General features: G+C 53.6%; 1 protein-coding gene across 2 annotated transcripts in view; it reads left to right on the top strand.

The window, feature by feature from the left end:
* The window catches only part of ZSWIM5 (zinc finger SWIM-type containing 5), a 100,231-nt gene that overhangs the window by 68,195 nt on the left and 14,257 nt on the right, over positions 1-17,779 (top strand). For both annotated transcript variants that reach the window (XM_037404947.1, XM_037404948.1), the window contains exons 2-5: positions 1,485-1,841; positions 10,519-10,667; positions 11,295-11,445; positions 16,823-17,002. In XM_037404947.1, the coding sequence (XP_037260844.1) occupies positions 1,485-1,841; positions 10,519-10,667; positions 11,295-11,445; positions 16,823-17,002 (837 nt within the window). The remainder of the gene's footprint in view (positions 1-1,484; positions 1,842-10,518; positions 10,668-11,294; positions 11,446-16,822; positions 17,003-17,779) is intronic.

Consider the following 17,779-nt stretch of genomic DNA (forward strand, 5'->3'; position numbering starts at 1 on the left):
TGTGGTTTTTGGCGAGGCTTTAAAGAAACTGGCAGTGAATAGCTGGTTTTGATGCCATTTATTAAAAACCTCTGGTAGAATTTGTCTCGGAAAGCCTTTGTGAGAGCTGGCAAACGCACAAGGGTTTGATGCAGTTAATGTATTTTAATCTTCACCCCCCCACCCCTTCTCCTTTTCTGTCGCTAATTGCAGGGCTCTCTTCTGTCTGCCGCCTTCTCGGGGGGATGGACGGCAGCTCTGCAGGGACCTCTGTACAAACACGGGCTTAATAAGGTTGCAGTGGCACAGAGAAAAGTGAGCATCCTCTTTCAGGGAGGAGGGCTGGGCCGGGCAGGGTGCGTCCCAGGTACCACGCCAGGCTCTCGCATGGGGGCACTGGCTGGCCCCGGCCATGTTAATTAACCTCCTGGTGCCGCCTCATTCTCCTCGGAATGAAGGGGGGACGCAAAGATGTCCCTTTTCCAGGTGACTGGGCAAGTGCAAAGTTGGTGTTGGACCTCCCTGGCAGCTGGGAAGGACCCTCCTGGGAAGGACTTCCTGAGCTTTCAGATTGACGTTGATGGGCATCCACTCTTTTCTCACTGACTTTATCCCTCACTTGCTTGGTACATCCACCTTCCTCGGACCCAGAGGACCTTTTGAGCCCATTTTGTGCCTGTGACCCGGTTTGGGACTTGTTGAGACTTTTTTTCACAGCTTGTGCCTGAAGGTGCTGTACCCCCTCGCAGCACGGTGGGGTCTGTCGGGGGCACCGTAATGTTTGTGTGAGTGATTTGGGCTGTCCCTGCAGCCCAGCACACGGATCCTGCTGGTAAGCAGGTGGCTCCCTGGCAGCAGTATTTCAGGGAAAGCTCAAGCTCTCAGGGCAGCAGCAAAATATTGTGGAGCTCAAGGAACAAACAGTTTTCCCCCAGCCTGCAGTTTGGGCTGTGCATTGCTCCTGTCCCTGCTCCTTGCTCCCGCTGCGTGCAAGAGCTCAGAGCTGTGGCCGTGCCCTGGAGTGCTCTACCTGGTTGAGGGACTGAAGCTGGAATTGCGTTGCATTTAATTTGTGGGTTTTTTTGTCTGCCTCATCAAAGAAAAGAAAACCTGGCCTTTTCCTGCCAGCACTCGCTCGCGTGAGTTGCAAATTCAGCAACAGGGAGGCGTGGATGAAGATGACTCCCAGGAGAGAAACAGTCTGAGAGACTCTTAAACGAATGGGAACTGAGCAGCTTTGCTCTTCCCCTGAGGTTTTGGCTGTTAAATAAACTCGCCAGTGAGTCTGGCTGCACGTGTGTGTTGGTGCAGAAGTGTGTTTGTAGGCAGGCTGTCTGTTGCTGGGTGTAAGTCACCAGGACGGCGTGCGTTGGCTGGTGCGCTCCTTGACCTAGCGATGTGTGAGCAGCCTTGGCTAGCCTAGTCCTCCTTCCAGAGTTTGCGTGGGTGATTGTGGTCGGAGGGAAGCTAACGTGGCCTTTCCCTCTCCTCCTTTCCCTCTCCAGGGTTCCACCTCAGTGGGACAGTAACGGAGCCAGCAACTGCAACAGAACCAGAGATGACCTACAAGGTGGCCATCAGCTTTGACCGCTGCAAAATCACCTCAGTGACATGCGGCTGTGGGAACAAGGACATTTTTTACTGCGCCCATGTTGTGGCGCTTTCACTGTACAGGATCCGCAAGCCAGACCAGGTCAAACTCCGTCTTCCCATCTCAGAGACCCTTTTCCAGATGAACAGGGACCAGCTCCAGAAGTTTGTTCAGTATTTGATCACGGCACACCACACCGAGGTGCTGCCCACCGCCCAGAAGTTGGCTGATGAGATCCTGTCGTCCAACTCGGAGATCAACCAAGTGCACGGTAATTCCTCCTTCCCCCTGAGTGGCTTGGCATGACTGACTCTGCGTTGGGGCCTGGGGTGGTTGGTGGTTTCACATTGATAGTGCTGACCTTCATTTTGCCATGTTTGGCTGTTGCTGCGTGGAGAGGCGGCAGTGTCAAACTGATGTTAATGCATGGGTGTTGGGACCTCATCAGTGCTGGCCGTGCATCCCCGTTCTGCCCTCTCTGTTCTTTATCTGCCAAACACTGGCTTCAACAGGCAAGAAAAGGCAGAGCAGTGCACAAGGCACAGCTCGGAGCAGGATGGAGAAGCCAAGGGTGGAGGAAGGGAGCGTGATTAGTCCCCAGCACAGAAGGATGTGGTGCTGGGACCCTGGGGAGCAGGGGCTGCAGTGGGGACATGGCTTCTCCAGCGTGCAGAAACAGTGTCAGCCCAGCCCTGCATGTTTCTAAGTCAGATGCAGCTGAGCTGCTGGGAGATAAAGCTTTAATCTCCATGGGTGTTAATTTACCCATAATAAATGAGCACCACTGTCCTGACCTACTGCATAAAAGCAGCGGGGGCGTGTGTTTGAAAGATGCTTTTGACTTCCAACCCCTGGAAAGCCCTGGCTGGGGGACAATGCCCATCCCAGCCCCACTCCAGTTGCCCACTGGCCCAGGAGGTGGCCTGGACTCCCTGGAGAGTTGCCCTGAGGCTCCCTTCCTCAGCACTCTCTCGCTGTGTCTTTCCCAGCCCAGGAGCTGAGGTTGCCCAGGGGCTGTAACAATGAGCTGCTCCCCACCACTCCTGTCCCACCAGCTGTAGAGTGGAGATAATGAACACTTATCTGCCGGGGAAGGGCGTTTTGGGGATTAACACATGCCTGTTAAGTGCTCCGAAGATGAAAAGCCCCCTATGCAGCCTAAAATAGGATCTGAACTGGTTGAATCCACATGTAGAGGTGTGAGGCCAGGGGTCCAGCTCCGTGGTAGGGGCGATGGCTGCTCTGATCTTAGATATTTTCCACTCCCTCTTTCTGGTCATTCCTGCTCCTACCTTGGGAGAGGCTTTTGTCTCCTCCACAGGGCTACATCTGCTGCATGGGTGGTTGTGCTCTAAATTACTGGCTTTTGCGGGGGGTTCCTCATTTTTTGCCGTTAAAAAAGAATGAGGAGCTATGGTACTGCAAGAATCTGGTGAGGTCCATTTCCTTCCTGAGCTGATCCACTGAAGCTGAGGTTGGGCAAGATCCCTTCTTGGCCATTGTTTGAGGCTGCTTTCTCCTAAGCAGATTGAAGAAAAGCTTTTAAGACTCTGAATATTTATTGCTCTAGAGTCAGCAAAAGGCTGGTGATTGAGAGTCTTACAAAGATACAGATGTTGGCTCCGGTTCAATATCTGCCTCTTGTTTTTACAAGTGGTTTTAAAAAACAAAGCAAAAATTCTCTGTTCCTTCAGACTCATGCAAATTCACACACTCCAGCATGTGATTTTGAACCGACAGAGACACGTTGACTTACCCGGCAGGAGGTGGCACCTATCCGACACCCCTGTGACTGCCTAGCCGGGGTCACAAGCGAGTAAATGCCTCTGCAAGCAGGAGAACAGCCTTGTCTCATCCTGGAGGGGATGCACATCAGCCTTAGGATGATGAGATGATCTAAAACTCATAGATGTTGTACCCTGTGAAAAGGAAGGCTCAAAAAAGCTCACATTCAAGTTCAGAACGATGTTGTCCAGGGCTTTGGCTCTTGATCCTGGACAGTGTTGCAAGCTTTGCCCTCCTCATCCTGCCAGTGAAGCACAGCTGCGGTGCAATTACATCGCAGAGCTACTTAGCGACAAGCCCAGTGTGAGGAAGGGCTGCAGGCATATGGGGCTGCATGTGTGAGAGCAATTCTGGGGGCTCCAGTTGAAAGGGATCCAAATTTTTCCCTCATCTTGGCCTTCCCCGCTGTGGTTCATGCATTCATAGAGGGTCACTGATCCTGGGACTTGAAATTCTTCAAGGTATGCTTTATGTAGAGCTTTATGGGCTTATGTGTGTATTTCTTGGCCATGTCTAGTTCAGACCCTTGGGTTCACCCCTTGATTCACCTTGGGGCTGAGGCCAAGGTGGCTTTTGGCAGGGCAAATAGTAACCCACTGTGTGCATTGGACACCTGAGGTTATTACACCTTGGAGAAAGAATAGCCTCTCCAGAAATCCTTTCCTTTTTACCCCATTTCTTCTGAGGAGAGGTCTGTTGAGCTTTAAATCAGCATCAGGTTTTCGCCATCTTCCTCTGGTCACCCAAAGGGCTGTTTGTTCCATGTGGATGGTGAGCACTTGGGATGGAGGAGCTGATTCTGCACCTTGGGAGCACTCCAGGCTGGTTGGGGAATGTCCCTTGTGCAAGGGGATCGTCTGGTTTTGTGAAAAAGGCTTTCAGGGCTGTTCCTTCTCCCCCTGCAGAGCCTGAACTGCAAAGAAAATTACAGGCCATTGTCTGGCGGCTGTCTCGGGGCTTCAGAGCTTTGTTCCTTGCAGGAGCCTGTAGCCGCGGGCTGTGCACCGCATGCCGATCTTCCCGGCTGCCTTCCTAGAAGGAAATGCAAACTATGCAGTAATGATGGAGTCTCGGAGCGCAGCCAAGGCGCTTGCGTGTTCTCGAAGGATTCGATCCGAGCAGAGAGCCTAGGTGTGCCTGCTGCTCTGCTCCCCACTTGACCTCTGGCTGCTCAAGTGGGTCACGTTTCTGCTCTCAGAGCTGGCGGCGAAGGGCTGCGTGCTCCCAGTGAGAGCATCTCACGTGTCTGACACCTCCACACTCGGCATCTAAGCGGCAGCTGGAGCGAGGAGACAGGGGTGGGTTTCACTGCTGCTGGGTCCGCTCCCCAAGTGTGTTCCTGCTTGGGGACAAAGTTAGCGGCATGACTGTCCAGCACGGAGCAAGGCTGCAAGGTTGTCATTGCACCAGCTAATGTGACTTGCTTGGCCTTTCCTGGTGGGGTGGCTGCTGTGGGCAGCCAGGACCTGCAGCTGGAGAGCTTGGATCCAACAGCCAGGCCTCCAATGGAGCGAGGAGTGTCTGGTGGTGGCCACCTTGGCACCCTGCTCTTCAAGAGCATCAGCCCAGGGCTCACGTTGGTTTGCAGTGGGGCCAGCCTGGCTTGGGGGAAATGCAAGCTGAGGACGTGGCTCAGGGCCACCAGCCATGGTTGGACGTGCTGGAATAGGTGCCGCTTTGCCAGTGTGGGATCCATGTTCTGCCACCATGAAACATGGGAAGAGTAAGTCCCTCTGAGGGGCAAATGAGCAACAATGAGCGATTGCTTTGGTACAGTAAAGTATTGCAGAAAGGGCCAGGAGGTATTGGAGAGGGCAAGGCTGTGAAAAAGGGCTGAAATGGGAATTGTAGGCGGAGTGGGAGATTTCAGGGACAAAAGCAAGCCGTGTGGAGGAGGGGGAACTCAGAAGCACCTATGAGTCCTGACAGCAGCGCTGGGTTTCCTGCTCACACAGTGTGGATCCAACACCCAGCAGCAGCGGGTGTGCAGGGTCCAAGCCATCCCACAGACTTGGGAAGTGGCATTCCTCTCCTCTTGTGTTTTGGTGTGTGCTTGTAGGGAGTGATACGAATTTATTTTAAGAGGAAGACAGGATCAGTGTGGGTTATATAGAGGGAAAGCTGCTGTCTCAGATACATCCTTTGAGCCTGATCAGGATGTCTGGGCTTTGGGGGCAAATGTTGGATTCTTCCTGAGGGCAAAAGCAGTCTGTGGCCGAGGGAGGATTGGAGGCTGATGGAAACCACTGCAAGGCCAGAGGCGGTGGTCATTAAAATCTGTAATTAGAAGCTTAATGACAGGAAAGGTAGCTCTGAGGACTGACAGTGCCTGTGGACCCAGAAGATCTGGGGCTTAGAGGTGTCCTTCATGCCTTATTGGCGAAGTCTCTCCGTTCCTTGCGTAAGGAGAAGGAGGTTTTGGCAGGCCCGGTGCTTGCAGCTCAGTAACTCACCCTGCCCGAGCAGCACTCAGGCATGTTGGCGAGAGCTGCTGCCCTGAGGCCAGGAGACATCGTCAGGGCGGTCTGTCCGCCCCACGGAAATGCCAGTGGGTGACACAGTGTCTGTGGTGCACAGCTGATGCCATGGAAAGGCTTGGGATGCTCTTCTTAGCCAGAAGTGGGAAAAGCCACAAAACCTCTGCTGTCTCAGAGTGCAGGGCAGCTCCCTCTGAGGACAAGCCGGCGGAGAGTCAGTGTGAATCACCGAGGGGCCTGTGTGGTCCTGCAAGGTTTCAGGAGCTTCCTTGGAGGAGAGGACCTTCAGAACGCTCTTAGAGTGAATGGTTCCTCAGGCTTTGGTGTGGGAAAACCACATCTGCTTATGCAAAAGCCTAAGGAGCAATCTGCCTCATATTTTCACATTCATCTCAGATGTGTTCTTGACCACCTTGAGCCCTTCCTTAAACTCGTGAGCTGGTACTAGTACTGTCCTTCACCTGATGGCCCATCTTGCTCCATGTGCACAGCAAGTCAGCTGCCAGGTCGGCCATGCGGGAAGTCCCTGCCTGCTTGTCCTGTCACACTGAGCCAGGGCTAATGGTTGAGGAGTCCTCAGGCGGTCTTTAACTTTGAGGTCATCCCACGACAGCATCTGGAGGGCAGTACTGGTAAATCATTTGAAATTCTGCCTTCCCACTGGGGAGGAGGAGAAGGTCAGGTCTCCAAGGGATTCGTGTTCCTGGTTGCTGAGCTGAACTTAAGGGAAAATAACACACCTGAGTGCTGGAGAGAAAGTCTCCACCGGCGGCTCTTCCCCTTTGTCTTGCAGAGCCACCGGGGTGGTTGAATGACCTCAGAGCACGTGTGGTGCTTGACAAGCAGCTTCCAAAGACAGCTGGACCCGGTGCTGGTACCAGCTAAACCAGAGATCTCCCAGCACCATACTGGGAGCCAGTTTGGCTTCACTTGCCCCATCACTGTCAGATGGGTGTGAATCTTCAGGCTGCCCTGGAGGCTCCATCCAACCTGCCTCCCCTTGAAAACGAACTGGGAGCCTTGGCGGAGATTGACTCCTCGCTTTGCTGCTATTTTTAATCCCTCGTTAGAGTTCATTTCCTTTCTGGTGCCTGGTTATTTTCTCTCTGAGGTTTTCTGCTGTTTGTTTATTTGTCTCTGTCCTCCCCACCCCCTGCCCTGAGCCGTTCCTTCACGTCTGTTTTCTCTCTGGCCGCAGGAGAGGCAGCCCGGAGGCATTCGGCAACGCCACCACGTGCAGTCATGAGATGTCCCTTGTGAAGCTCTGCCACGACGGCCAGCCCTGCTCTGGGCGGCTCTGGCTCGGCTGGCTGGCAGAGCTCTCCCCAGCACCGCCAGCCCCTGGGCCAGCACAGCCAGACCCTGAGCCACCAGTGGGTGCTGGGCACAGTTGGCCGAGACAGCTGTGAGGGAGATGCCAGGGCAGCCACCTGCATCCCTGGGTTGCTTTTACCATCCGTTTATCAGCTCCAGGCACTGGTTAAAAATAATAATTATCCCTTTTTCTTTGTGTTTCCACTCCTGCTCTGGATGAGACGGGCTGGGAGTGCTTCCCATGCCGCCTGGTGGATGTATCTCCCCTTCCTGGGTTCAGGAGCTTGGGTTCGGGATGCGCCGATGCCTTGGCATGACCCACGAGGTGCGACCACCTCCTCAGCCCTGCAAACCTGCTGCTTTCCAGTCCAGGAGTGCCTTTTGTTTTCTTTGTGTTGGGCAGCTAATTTCTGAGCAAGGCACTGAATTTTCCATGTCTGGCTTCACTGTTTTCTAATTCATAGATTTTTTCAGTCCTTCTTTCTCAGTCTTTGTATCGGCCTGGGGAAGTCTCACTTGGCTCTTAAGCAGTTAAACCCCGAGCCCGCAGCGAGGGGGGGTCCTGCTTGGAGTGTGATGGATTGCCTTTTTATCTCTGTTTCTACAGCCAGTGTAAATGGGCTGGTCAAACACTTTCCACTCAAGATGTGCAGTGGTGTTTCCTTAAATCTGAATCCGGCAGGACCAAGATCCAGCACATCTGAAACAGGGCTCTTTGGAGCAGGAATGCTGCTATATGAGAAATGTGTTACGCAGGCGCCAGGCTGTTTTACATGCCGTTCCCTGCTCCTTTGGAGCCGAGACATGGAATCACTCATCGGCTGCGTCACGGCGTGCCGCTGCCGAAGCCCCCACGGTGTGAACATTGGCAAGGGGAAGTGGACAAATCCTGCCATTAATATTTAAACCCAGCACAAATCCCATTGTTTGCTCTTAAATGTTTATCCAGCTCCCGGGCGTAATTGGGCAGCCCGTTATCTGTCGGGTTGTGTTGCACGTGTGGGAATCTGCTATTACAACCCTCTCTCTGAATCTTTTATAGGAGAGCAAAATACATTTACAAGCAAATTTGGGTTTTATTTGGAGGCGCGGGAGGTGCGTTACTAATTTGGCTGCAGCCTGAACCCTAACGTGCGAAGTGCTCAATGTGTTGCGTGGGAGGAGGAGGTTTTATTTAGCTTCCTGCACGCTTTCCTCGCTGCTTGGGCTTTCCGTTGCTAATGCTATGTGTGAGCAGCGAGCACTGAGGGTAGCCCCGGGAACCTCAGAAAATGCATCCACCTTTTGCATCTTGCTAACACCTCCACCTTCATCTGTCGCAGTGACCTCAGTGAGGGACCAAGGATGAGCTGACCTTCGGTGGGATGGGTCACCTGAAGCATCCACGCCCTCCTGGTCCCTTTAGATGCAGGCAGGTGACCCTATAGAGGCAGCTGAGATGACCTGGCCGAGTCTGGGGAGCTGCAGCTGGGAGCAGTGGGCGGGTTAGTGGCGAGGAGGATATTATGAGTGTGAGCGTCTGGGATACCTCGGAGATGGGTCTGGATAAGCGCTGGTGGTAGACAGATTAGTCATCGGTTCCTGATAGGGGATAATCGCTGGCTTGTCTGCTCTTTATCTGCAAGATAAGGACCGGGTTGGGGGAGGGAAGGAAAAGGCACTGAAAAGCTGACAGGCCAGGATGGACTGTCCCTGGTGTGGTGGTCCCTCGTGGCTTATGGTGGGGTTTGGCCACTGGTGGCAGGGAAGTGGCATCAGGGGATGCGCAGGGCTGTAGGCGAAAGTCCTTGTGCTCATCCAGGGGCCGTGATTTCCTTTCTGCTGCTTCAGCTCCTGTCCCAATTACGTGGTTCTGTCAATGATAAATCATTCTGCAGAGGGAGCAGCAGCATCCTGGCCCTTCAACATGGTGCAGACTGCACCTAGAGCTTGCTGGAGCCACTCTTGGGCAGTGACTGTTAGCAGAAATTAAAGGAATTTTGTAAAGGACATCAAATACAAATGGCTGTATCTTACCGGGTCAGGAGCATTCTCAGCCTTTGCCAGAGGAGCACAACCCCTTGGGTTGACGTCCTCTCACTTACAAGCCAAGAAGAGACAGTTGCCCTGCTGAGCATGCATCCTGGGGCTTGATTTTCATGAATTGCACTTGAGTTCCTGGCTCAGCAGTACATGGGGCTGGGCTGTGCACAGCATCCCGGGTTGTCTCTGCATGAAAGCGATGTCTGCTCACCAACCAGTTCCCAGTCAAGTGGGGAAGACATCATTAAGATTTAATTGGGAACATGTCAGCTACAGCATCCCTTGGCTGTCCGTGCAGCACCTTGCTCTTCCCCTGCTGAGCCTCTTCCTTGCTCAAGAGGGAGACGAGATGGGAGAAGCAAACCAAAGTGGAGTGCCAGGCCCTCCTTGGCACTGGTGTTCCCTGAAGAGTTTCTGCAGAGCAGGACTCAAAAGCGGGGAGCAGAAAAGCTGAGTTTCTGTTCCCTTTTGTGCTCCTGGCTGCTTGCTGGAGTCGTGCTGCTGCCTGCCCAGTAAGCCTGGGAAGCTGGGGCATTGCTGGGAGGTAGGGCAGCACTTGGGGAAAAGTGGGAATTGAAGGGGACAAAACAAGGGGAGGTGGATTCAAGCTGTTGTTTAAAGCACCTGTGGGTTTTTTTGTCTTTTTTTTGTTCTCTGGAAGATGAAATACAGCCTGTGAACACACACGTGTGCCTGCCAAAGGCCCTGCTGTGGTCACAGTTTGCTCTTTGAAGGACTATTGATCCTTTGCTCTTTCCAGCGGAGGGTCTCTCCCTGGCAGGTACACTGATGCAGAGGGACTTTTCCCCTGTCCCAAAGCAAATGAGAGGTGGGATCAGGTGTTTAACCCGGGGCTCTGGAGCCCTGATGCAGTGGTACCTTTGTTAGACTGTTCCTAATGTGAGGAAGGGCTTGCAGGAATTGGAGCTTTATTGATGCTTAAACAAATGGGTGATGTGGAGCAGGAGGAGGAGCACCCCAGGCGATCCCTGGAGCTGGGGAGCACCCCAGGCTCTGCAGCTGCACTGCCTGTGCCCCCAGGGCTTTGAAGGAAGGAAGGTCCCTGCTCTTCCTTGGCCTCACTTCACATGGGGCGCAGAGGGAGAGGGGCTAGGCATTAGCCCTGTGGTCGGGATCGCTTCCCCTGCTGCCACTGCTGTGGAGGGAGAGCATAACACTGCCAGCTGGGGCTCACTGCCTGGAAACCTGGTTGGTTTTGCCTTGCCTGAGCTAGCAGAACAGAGGTGGGTCCGCATAAGATAGAGGTAGGTCCATTTCTTGTTGGTGGGACTGCAGACCTTGCTGCTAAAACACACTTGTCTCTTTTCTTCTCCTTTCCCACCCCCCCAGGCGCTCCTGACCCCACTGCTGGGGCCAGCATCGATGACGAGAACTGCTGGCACTTGGATGAAGAACAGGTCCGAGAGCAGGTGAAGATGTTCCTATCTCAGGGAGGGTACTACGGCTCGGGGAAGCAGCTCAACTCCATGTTTGCCAAGGTGAGGAGGAGCCGGCTGCTCTCTCCCCTCTTCGCTTGGTGTGTCACGTAGCCGGCAGCTCGCCGGCTGCCCTGGCAGGGTGCCTGTCACAGCTGGGAATCTCTGCTCCAGTGCCTTCTCGCCCGGTCACGGAGCAGGCGGTTGTAATCCAGGCTCTGGGTCAGGCCTGGGTTGTCTCACCCACTCTCCTGGCAGGTCCCTTCCTCCCACACGATGGGATTGCCGTGATCCCTGCACAAGGGAGGGCTTTCCCCCGTCTCCCCATCAGCACAGGGAGGTGAAGGCCAACCCTGCAGAGCCTACCAAGACCATGGGGAGATGGCACCAGCCTACTTCTCTTTCTTTGCAGAAGGGCCTTGTGTTCATGTTGTTAAATTCTTGGTCCTCTTCACAGCTAGGCGGTGGCTGCTACTCAGTTGGACTCCAACCAGCCCCTTCACAGACTTTGTATGAGTGTTATAGCGCATGACTATATGTTACACACACACACACACACATATGTATATATATGTATATGTTTACAGTCTGGACCCCCAGACAGGGAGCTGTGGGTTACCAGCTAGGCCTTAAGCATCTCGGAAGGACCATGGTTTGTCTTGCTAAAGACTTTCTCTCTCTCCTTTCCAGGTCCGGGAGATGCTGCGCATGAGGGACTCCAACGGGGCCAGGATGCTGACATTGATAACAGAGCAGTTCATGGCCGACCCTCGGCTCTCCCTCTGGAGGCAGCAGGGAACGGGCATAACGGAGAAGTGCCGGCAGCTCTGGGATGAGCTGGGTAAGGGTCACTGCCTTGCAGACAGCAGCAGCAGGGTTGCCTGCACCGCTGGGCCAGCAGATGTTGTTCCAGAGTCCTTTGGGCCTCTTTCTGGGGGGAAGAGGCCCTGAGAGATGCCAGGAGCTTACTGTATCCCCTGCTGGGAAAATCCTGGTGGGACAGCTGGATCAGGCCCAAACGACACAGTTCCAACACCTTAAACCAGCCCCTCTCCTGTGAAGGGGTCAAGGGTGATGGGTGTGCATGATGGTGGCTGGTCCCATACTTGCAGCAGCCTGGTCTTCAGCGTGCTGCCCCGAAGCCTTTGTGAGGGAGGACATGGGGGCTGCTGAGCCCCTGGGGCTGGATGCAGCCTGGACGTGGGAGTGCTGTTCCCGGAGGAGCCGTGATCTGAACAGGGAGAGGCAGCTCTCAAATCTCATCCCATCTAACACATTTCTACCTGCTCTGGTGCACGTTTCCAGGGTGAGGGGGGCAGGATGGCCAGTGCAGAGCCTGGCTTTAAGGGAAATGCAGTTCTGGGTAATTCTAGCTAAGCACCTTAGACATCGGCTCAGCTGGCTGACACCGTAATATCATTAGAATAAAACATTTAGATGACGTGAGCCCAGGGAGGTTGGTTTTGTGGTGGAGTTAACCCAGAAGTTCTAGGCTCTCCTGGACATCTGGATCTTGAGTGAATAGTTTGACTTATGCCATAGTTTTACAAGTGAATTTGAGCTCTGCAGCCTGCTGGTAGGAGATGCTGTGTGAGGGCAAGGGCTCATGGGCTGGGACCAGAGGGATGTTGTAGAGCTGGCAGAAGGATGAGGGTGGTCCAGGTTCTGGAGCACCTGAGACTGCAGTTGGGATCACAGACCCTCTTACCAAGTGCCCAACGAATGCAGACTTAGCTGTGAGAGCAGAGAGCCTGGTGAGACTGCGCAGACAAGGGCTAGGCAGGGGTGGGATGTCTTGCTTCTGTGTGAAGTTCCCTGGATGGAAATACACATGCCAGCTCTGGAGAGCTCATCTGTGCTTGCTTGCCAAGAAGCTATTTCCAGGATTTTGGGATGCTGCAGCTAGATGGTTGGATATGCAAGGATCCTGGAGAGGTGGCCAAATCCACCAAGCCAGAATTTCCACATGGAAGAAAGCAAACACATAGGTGAAACGTGGATGGGTGGGTGTCTGGGCAGGCCTGGACACAGGAAGGAATTTGCCCAGAATTACAGATTGTTTGGCCAGATTTCAAACCAGCTATATTCAAGCTGAGAGCCCTCCCTCCCTTCCAGCACACACAAGGCAGGAGTGGTTGGGTTTCAGTCCTGATTTAACCATGCAAGGACCAGGTTGGTGTGCATAGTTTTGGTCGGCAGAGTGGGAGGAGGTGACAGCACGTCCCCATCAGCAGATGGCAAGGTGGCTAGGGACTGTCAGGGCCCCGCTAAGGCTGGATCAGTGTGACAGCAGGTGAAGCGTGGTGCCAGCCAATGCACGTCACAGCAAGCGGCTCGCCTGGCATAGGCACGTCACGCAGGAGGGTCTGTGCATCTCCACGCTGAAGAGGAGCCCCTGCAGGGGACATGGTGATGGTCCAAGAAGCGGCTCCAGGGCAGGATGGGCATGGACTGTACTCAAAGCAGGGATTATTCCCCCTGGCTTACAGAAGCCTTTTGGATTTGGCTTTGGGCAGTGTTTGCTATAGGAACAGAGCATCCCTCTGAAGGAAGGGTAGAGGTACAGAGGGACCAGAGCTGCAGTGAGCTGGTGTTCACCAGTAACAAACACCAGCAACGCGGAGAGATGTCCCAAACCATCACTGGGTGGTAGTGGAAGCTGGGGTGTGCAGGGCTGTTGAAGGCACATTGTCCGACTACCTGTGGGCTGCAGACACCAAAGCTGCCTGGTGCTACCGCTGCTGCTGAAGCGGGGGATGAGGGGCCTGTTGCCAGCTGCCGTGGGAAGCCCCGGCACAGACCACGTTCCGTTGCCACATGGAAGAGAAAAATGGGCCTTGCGGAAATTATTTTGGGCACGTGTTTAATAATTAATCATCGATTTTAGCAAAGACTGCATCACAGACTTGCGTGGGATTGGAAGAAGATCAGCCTTAAAGAAGATTGTGGATTTATGCTGGGTAAAATGTGAAGGATTTTGCAGGATTTCAGAGTTTAAAAAAAAAAAAAATTAAAATTAAAACAGCATCGTTTACTTGCGCATGTGCTGCCAACTGAACATCTATTGCCCCGTCTGCTGGGGACCCAAAGGAAAGACCTGCTGGATGGAGAGCTCTGCGGCGTGGGAGTATTTGCCCTGGCGCATTAGTACTTACGATTAAAGCCTAATTACAAAAAATAGACGAAAAACCAGCTGAAGTGCAGCCTGACCTTAATCTGCCTGGAGACGGGTTTATTTATCTCAGCCACTTGTTTACAGTGGGGAATTTCAGCAGATTAAGCTGGGGGGCGACCCTGTGGGAAATGGGAGAATTTCTTTGATGGTTTGGAAACTTGGGCGCGGGATCGGAGTGCCTGTCCTCTCTGGGGCCAGCAACCAGGACCACTGGGCTGGGAAGGCTCTAACATTGCCCACCCCCCCCCGCCCCCAACCCCATCATCAAAAAGCATTTTTGTTTAGAGGCTTAGCTTAATCGTGATCTGCTGCTTTGTTCCCCGCTTAACCTCCTGCTATCAGAAAGTTCAGATGAAGGTTTCTGCAGCATGTGAACAGACAGGGAGTCTGACCCGGCATGGCGTTTAGGCTCAGGAGTCACTTGTGCCGTCAGCTGATGTCACTTGACCATAGGGCTCAGAAAACCCCTCTTTTCCATCTCCCAGATAACTATCGGGGCTGAGACAGATGTAAATTCCTCTTCCCTCCTTGCCCCCACCTCCCCATCACATCTTCCCTTCTTCAGGAGAGCCCAGGGGCACAGTATATTTTGGCAGGCAAAGGATGCCTCGGAGGGCTCCCAAAAATAGGCTGCAAAGTCATGAGCTGAGCTGTGGGAGCCAAAAATCCAGCAGGCACATCCCATTCCTGGGGACAGTGGAGCCGGAGCACCAAGCTTTGTTACCGCCTGCCAGCCCAGCCACTCTGTGCACCATCAGAGGCGTGAGCTGAAATTGCTGGAGGCTGCTTTTTGCACAAGCAGCCCCAGAACAGGGGAAGAGGGGCAATGACAATGTGCCAGAGCGTGGGTGGGAAGGGGATGCCCGAAACCAGTTGGAGCCTGGGGATGCCCATCGCTAGGAGCCTAGCTCAGGGCTTAGCTTGTGAGCACCTGAGGAGGTGGGGAGTTTTATGCCCTTGCGGTGGCAGCAGACAGGGCTCCCTGCTCAGGTGAGGGACAATAACCAGAGCCTTAAGGAAGACTCATTTTCTGGAGCCGAGACCTGATTTTTCAAAAGATGCTGTGTCCATGCAACCCCCATGGAGCCTGGGAGTGAGTGACATAGACATGCTATGGGAGAGATGGGCCCTGAAAGTCCCTAAGGAGATAGCTCTTCTCTTGCACACGCATTAATCACTGATGTTGCAACTCAAGTCTTATTCCTGCCTGTTCATCAGAAAGGAGCAGGGTTTTGGCGGGGTTTTGTGGGAGTGGTGGAGCTGAGACGTGGATGGAGCTGGACCAGACAAGCACTGCTTTGAATATTTGCTGATCTTCAGTGCCTGCAGTTGCCTTTCTCGTGCCTGTTCCTGGATGCGATGCTGCTGCCACCATCTGCGTTGTGACGCCATGACGTCTGTCCTGCCGAGCCAGGCTGCTCTGAGGAGCTGGACATGCACAGCTTCCACGCCTTATTAATGATTTGAACCAAACATGTCCACAGATCCCACCTGGCAGAGGACAGGTCCCAGGAGATGCACCCCAAAAGCATGACCAAAGCCCAGCTATAACCCAGAGGAGCAGGGAGACGCTGGAGTGGAGCCCGAGCCAGAATATCACTGCTCAGCCTGGTTTTGCCTCGTGCTTCCTGGAAAAGGGACCGGCTGCTCCAGCTGCCTGTGTCAAGAGTCGCAGCCTCGCTGGGTGCTGTTTGGCTCGACTGTGTGGCTGTGCAGCTGGGGAGCTGCCACGCAAAACACAGCGAGTGAGGGAGGTGGTTTGGGCGCTCGCCGTGCAGCAGAGCCCTGTTGGGTGATGTCCTGTTGCTGACTGGCACTTTGGGATGGGAACTTTGGCTCTTGGGAGTGATGGAGAGGTGAGGAGAGCAACTGGATGGATGGGGAGGAGGAAGGTGCTCCAGGTCTCTGCTGGGCCCATGTTGGAGAGGCAGCAGAGGGTGTTTCTGCAGGAGGCTGAGCTGTCCTGCATGCATGGCAGGATCTGATACTGGCAGAGAGAGGAGCAACTCAGGCTGCTCAGCCCGAGGGGCTCCCCAGGGACACCACACACCATAGCTGTGCCAGCACGCAGCCATCCCACCCCACGGAGCAGGCACAAGGGAGGGGACATGCTGTATCCTGGCAGCCTTGCAGGGAAATTTGGGCAGAAATGCAATTAGCCAAAGGAGAATTCATGGTTCTCCATTTACCTGGGTTGTTGCAGGCCCTTTCAGAGCAGTGGGTGACTCAGAAGGGTCAGCAAGGCTGGGTGAGCAGCACCAGTGTCAGCCCTGTCTTATGAAAGGATCTTGATGATGACAGATGTCCTTGGGCCTGGTTTGGCCTCTCACGCAGCAGGACAGCACCGTCAGGCCTGTGAGATCCCACGGTTGTCCCAGAGTGTGTCAGCATGGGCGTCCTACTGATGGGCACCTCTGCTTGGGAGATCTGGAGGGCTCACGCCTTGGGGGGGGTCTTGCCTGCGAGACATCAAGCCAGGCTCCAGGTTCCTCTGCAGGCTGGGGGCTACTGGGGATTAAAAAGAGAAAAAGGAAGAAAAAAAAAAAAAAGGGAAGAAAATACACCAAATCTCCTTTTTAAATAGTAGAATGCAAATGGCCTGAAGAACAATGGCAGATGAAATAGCATTCGGAGTGGGCTTTAAAGCACTTGGAACGTGGGTAGGATCAAAATCAGGTTAGTCTTTGGAGATACAGACTCTGCAGCTTGCCAGGGTGTTTTTAAGCATGCTTTGATGTGTAGTTCAAACACTAGATTTGTCCTGGCAGACAGAAGCACTCACAAATTCGTACACAGCCGCTCTCTCCTTCCCTCCTCCCCACTGTCCCCCATCTCATGAGATTATAATTTAGCTTCATTACAGAGGAGTTTTACTTTTATTTAAAAGCTGTCTAAATCCCCCTCCTGGGTCTGTGCATTATGCTGAAATGAGTTTACCAATGCCGATGAAACCTTGCAGGCTCTCAGGATGAGCGTGGCAGCAGAAGAGCTTTGCCCCGCGGGTATGGTGGTGACACCTCCTTGATTTCTTGGCTTTGTTTAGGGGCGCTGTGGGTGTGCGTGGTGTTAAACCCACACTGCAAGCTGGAAGAGAAATCCTGCTGGCTCCGGCAGCTGCGCAAGTGGGGCGAGATGGACGTCTGTCCCCTGGAAGACGGCAATTACGGTAATGAGCTTCCCAACATCACCAACGCGCTTACGCAGAGCTCCGGTCACAGCCAAGGTGAGTCTGGGCAGGGAGTGGAAGTCCAGCCGATGGCCACAGGGGTTGCATCTGGGTCAAAACTCGCACCAAAGTGGAGAGACCTCAGTTCACCTGCTGGTGATGTCTCTGGGAGTCACAGGAATACAAAACTTTCTGCTTCACAGCCTCTGGTTTTGGATACACGTGGAAATTTTTGGCTCTGCTACATCTTGGGTGAAGTCACCTGTATTTTGAACATCAAACTAGATGCCATTTTAAAGCAGCTTGACCTTGGGGGAGTTTAGACCCCTGCAGACTGCGTAGGTTTGGGTATGGAGTTTTACAGAAAATTGGTGCTGCTTGAATCAGAGCGGAGCTGAGCTCGGAAGCCCTGGCTGTGAGAGTGAGGAGATGGAGATGGTGTCAAGCCCGTTTCCCAGCCCTTGAGCCTTGCTTATGGGCTTTGATTCAGGTGGTAGATAAGTCATTAGCCAGGAATATTAAACGCAGTTCAAGTGCAGAACACAAACAAGCGATCTAGTTATGGGGTTGTTCCTTTGTGCTAAAATATTTTCTCAACCCCTGACAAAGCATTTGATCCCTTTATATTTAAGCACTTTCCCCGCTTTTGCCTGAAGTAGATAGGCATTAATTGAAAGTTGCTGCTCTTACCGTGCCTCCATCTGCTGCCCTGGAACTGCCCTTTGTGTATTAAGCGTGGCCAACGTGGGAAGAGGAGAGGGGGACAGCAGCCATGCCGGGGGGGAGATGTCACTCTTCTGGGTGGGATTACTCCCTCAGCAGCAATTCGGGAGT

Source organism: Falco rusticolus, chromosome 11 (genome assembly GCF_015220075.1).
Source record: "Falco rusticolus isolate bFalRus1 chromosome 11, bFalRus1.pri, whole genome shotgun sequence".
In the NCBI taxonomy this organism is placed as follows: Eukaryota; Metazoa; Chordata; class Aves; order Falconiformes; family Falconidae; genus Falco; species Falco rusticolus.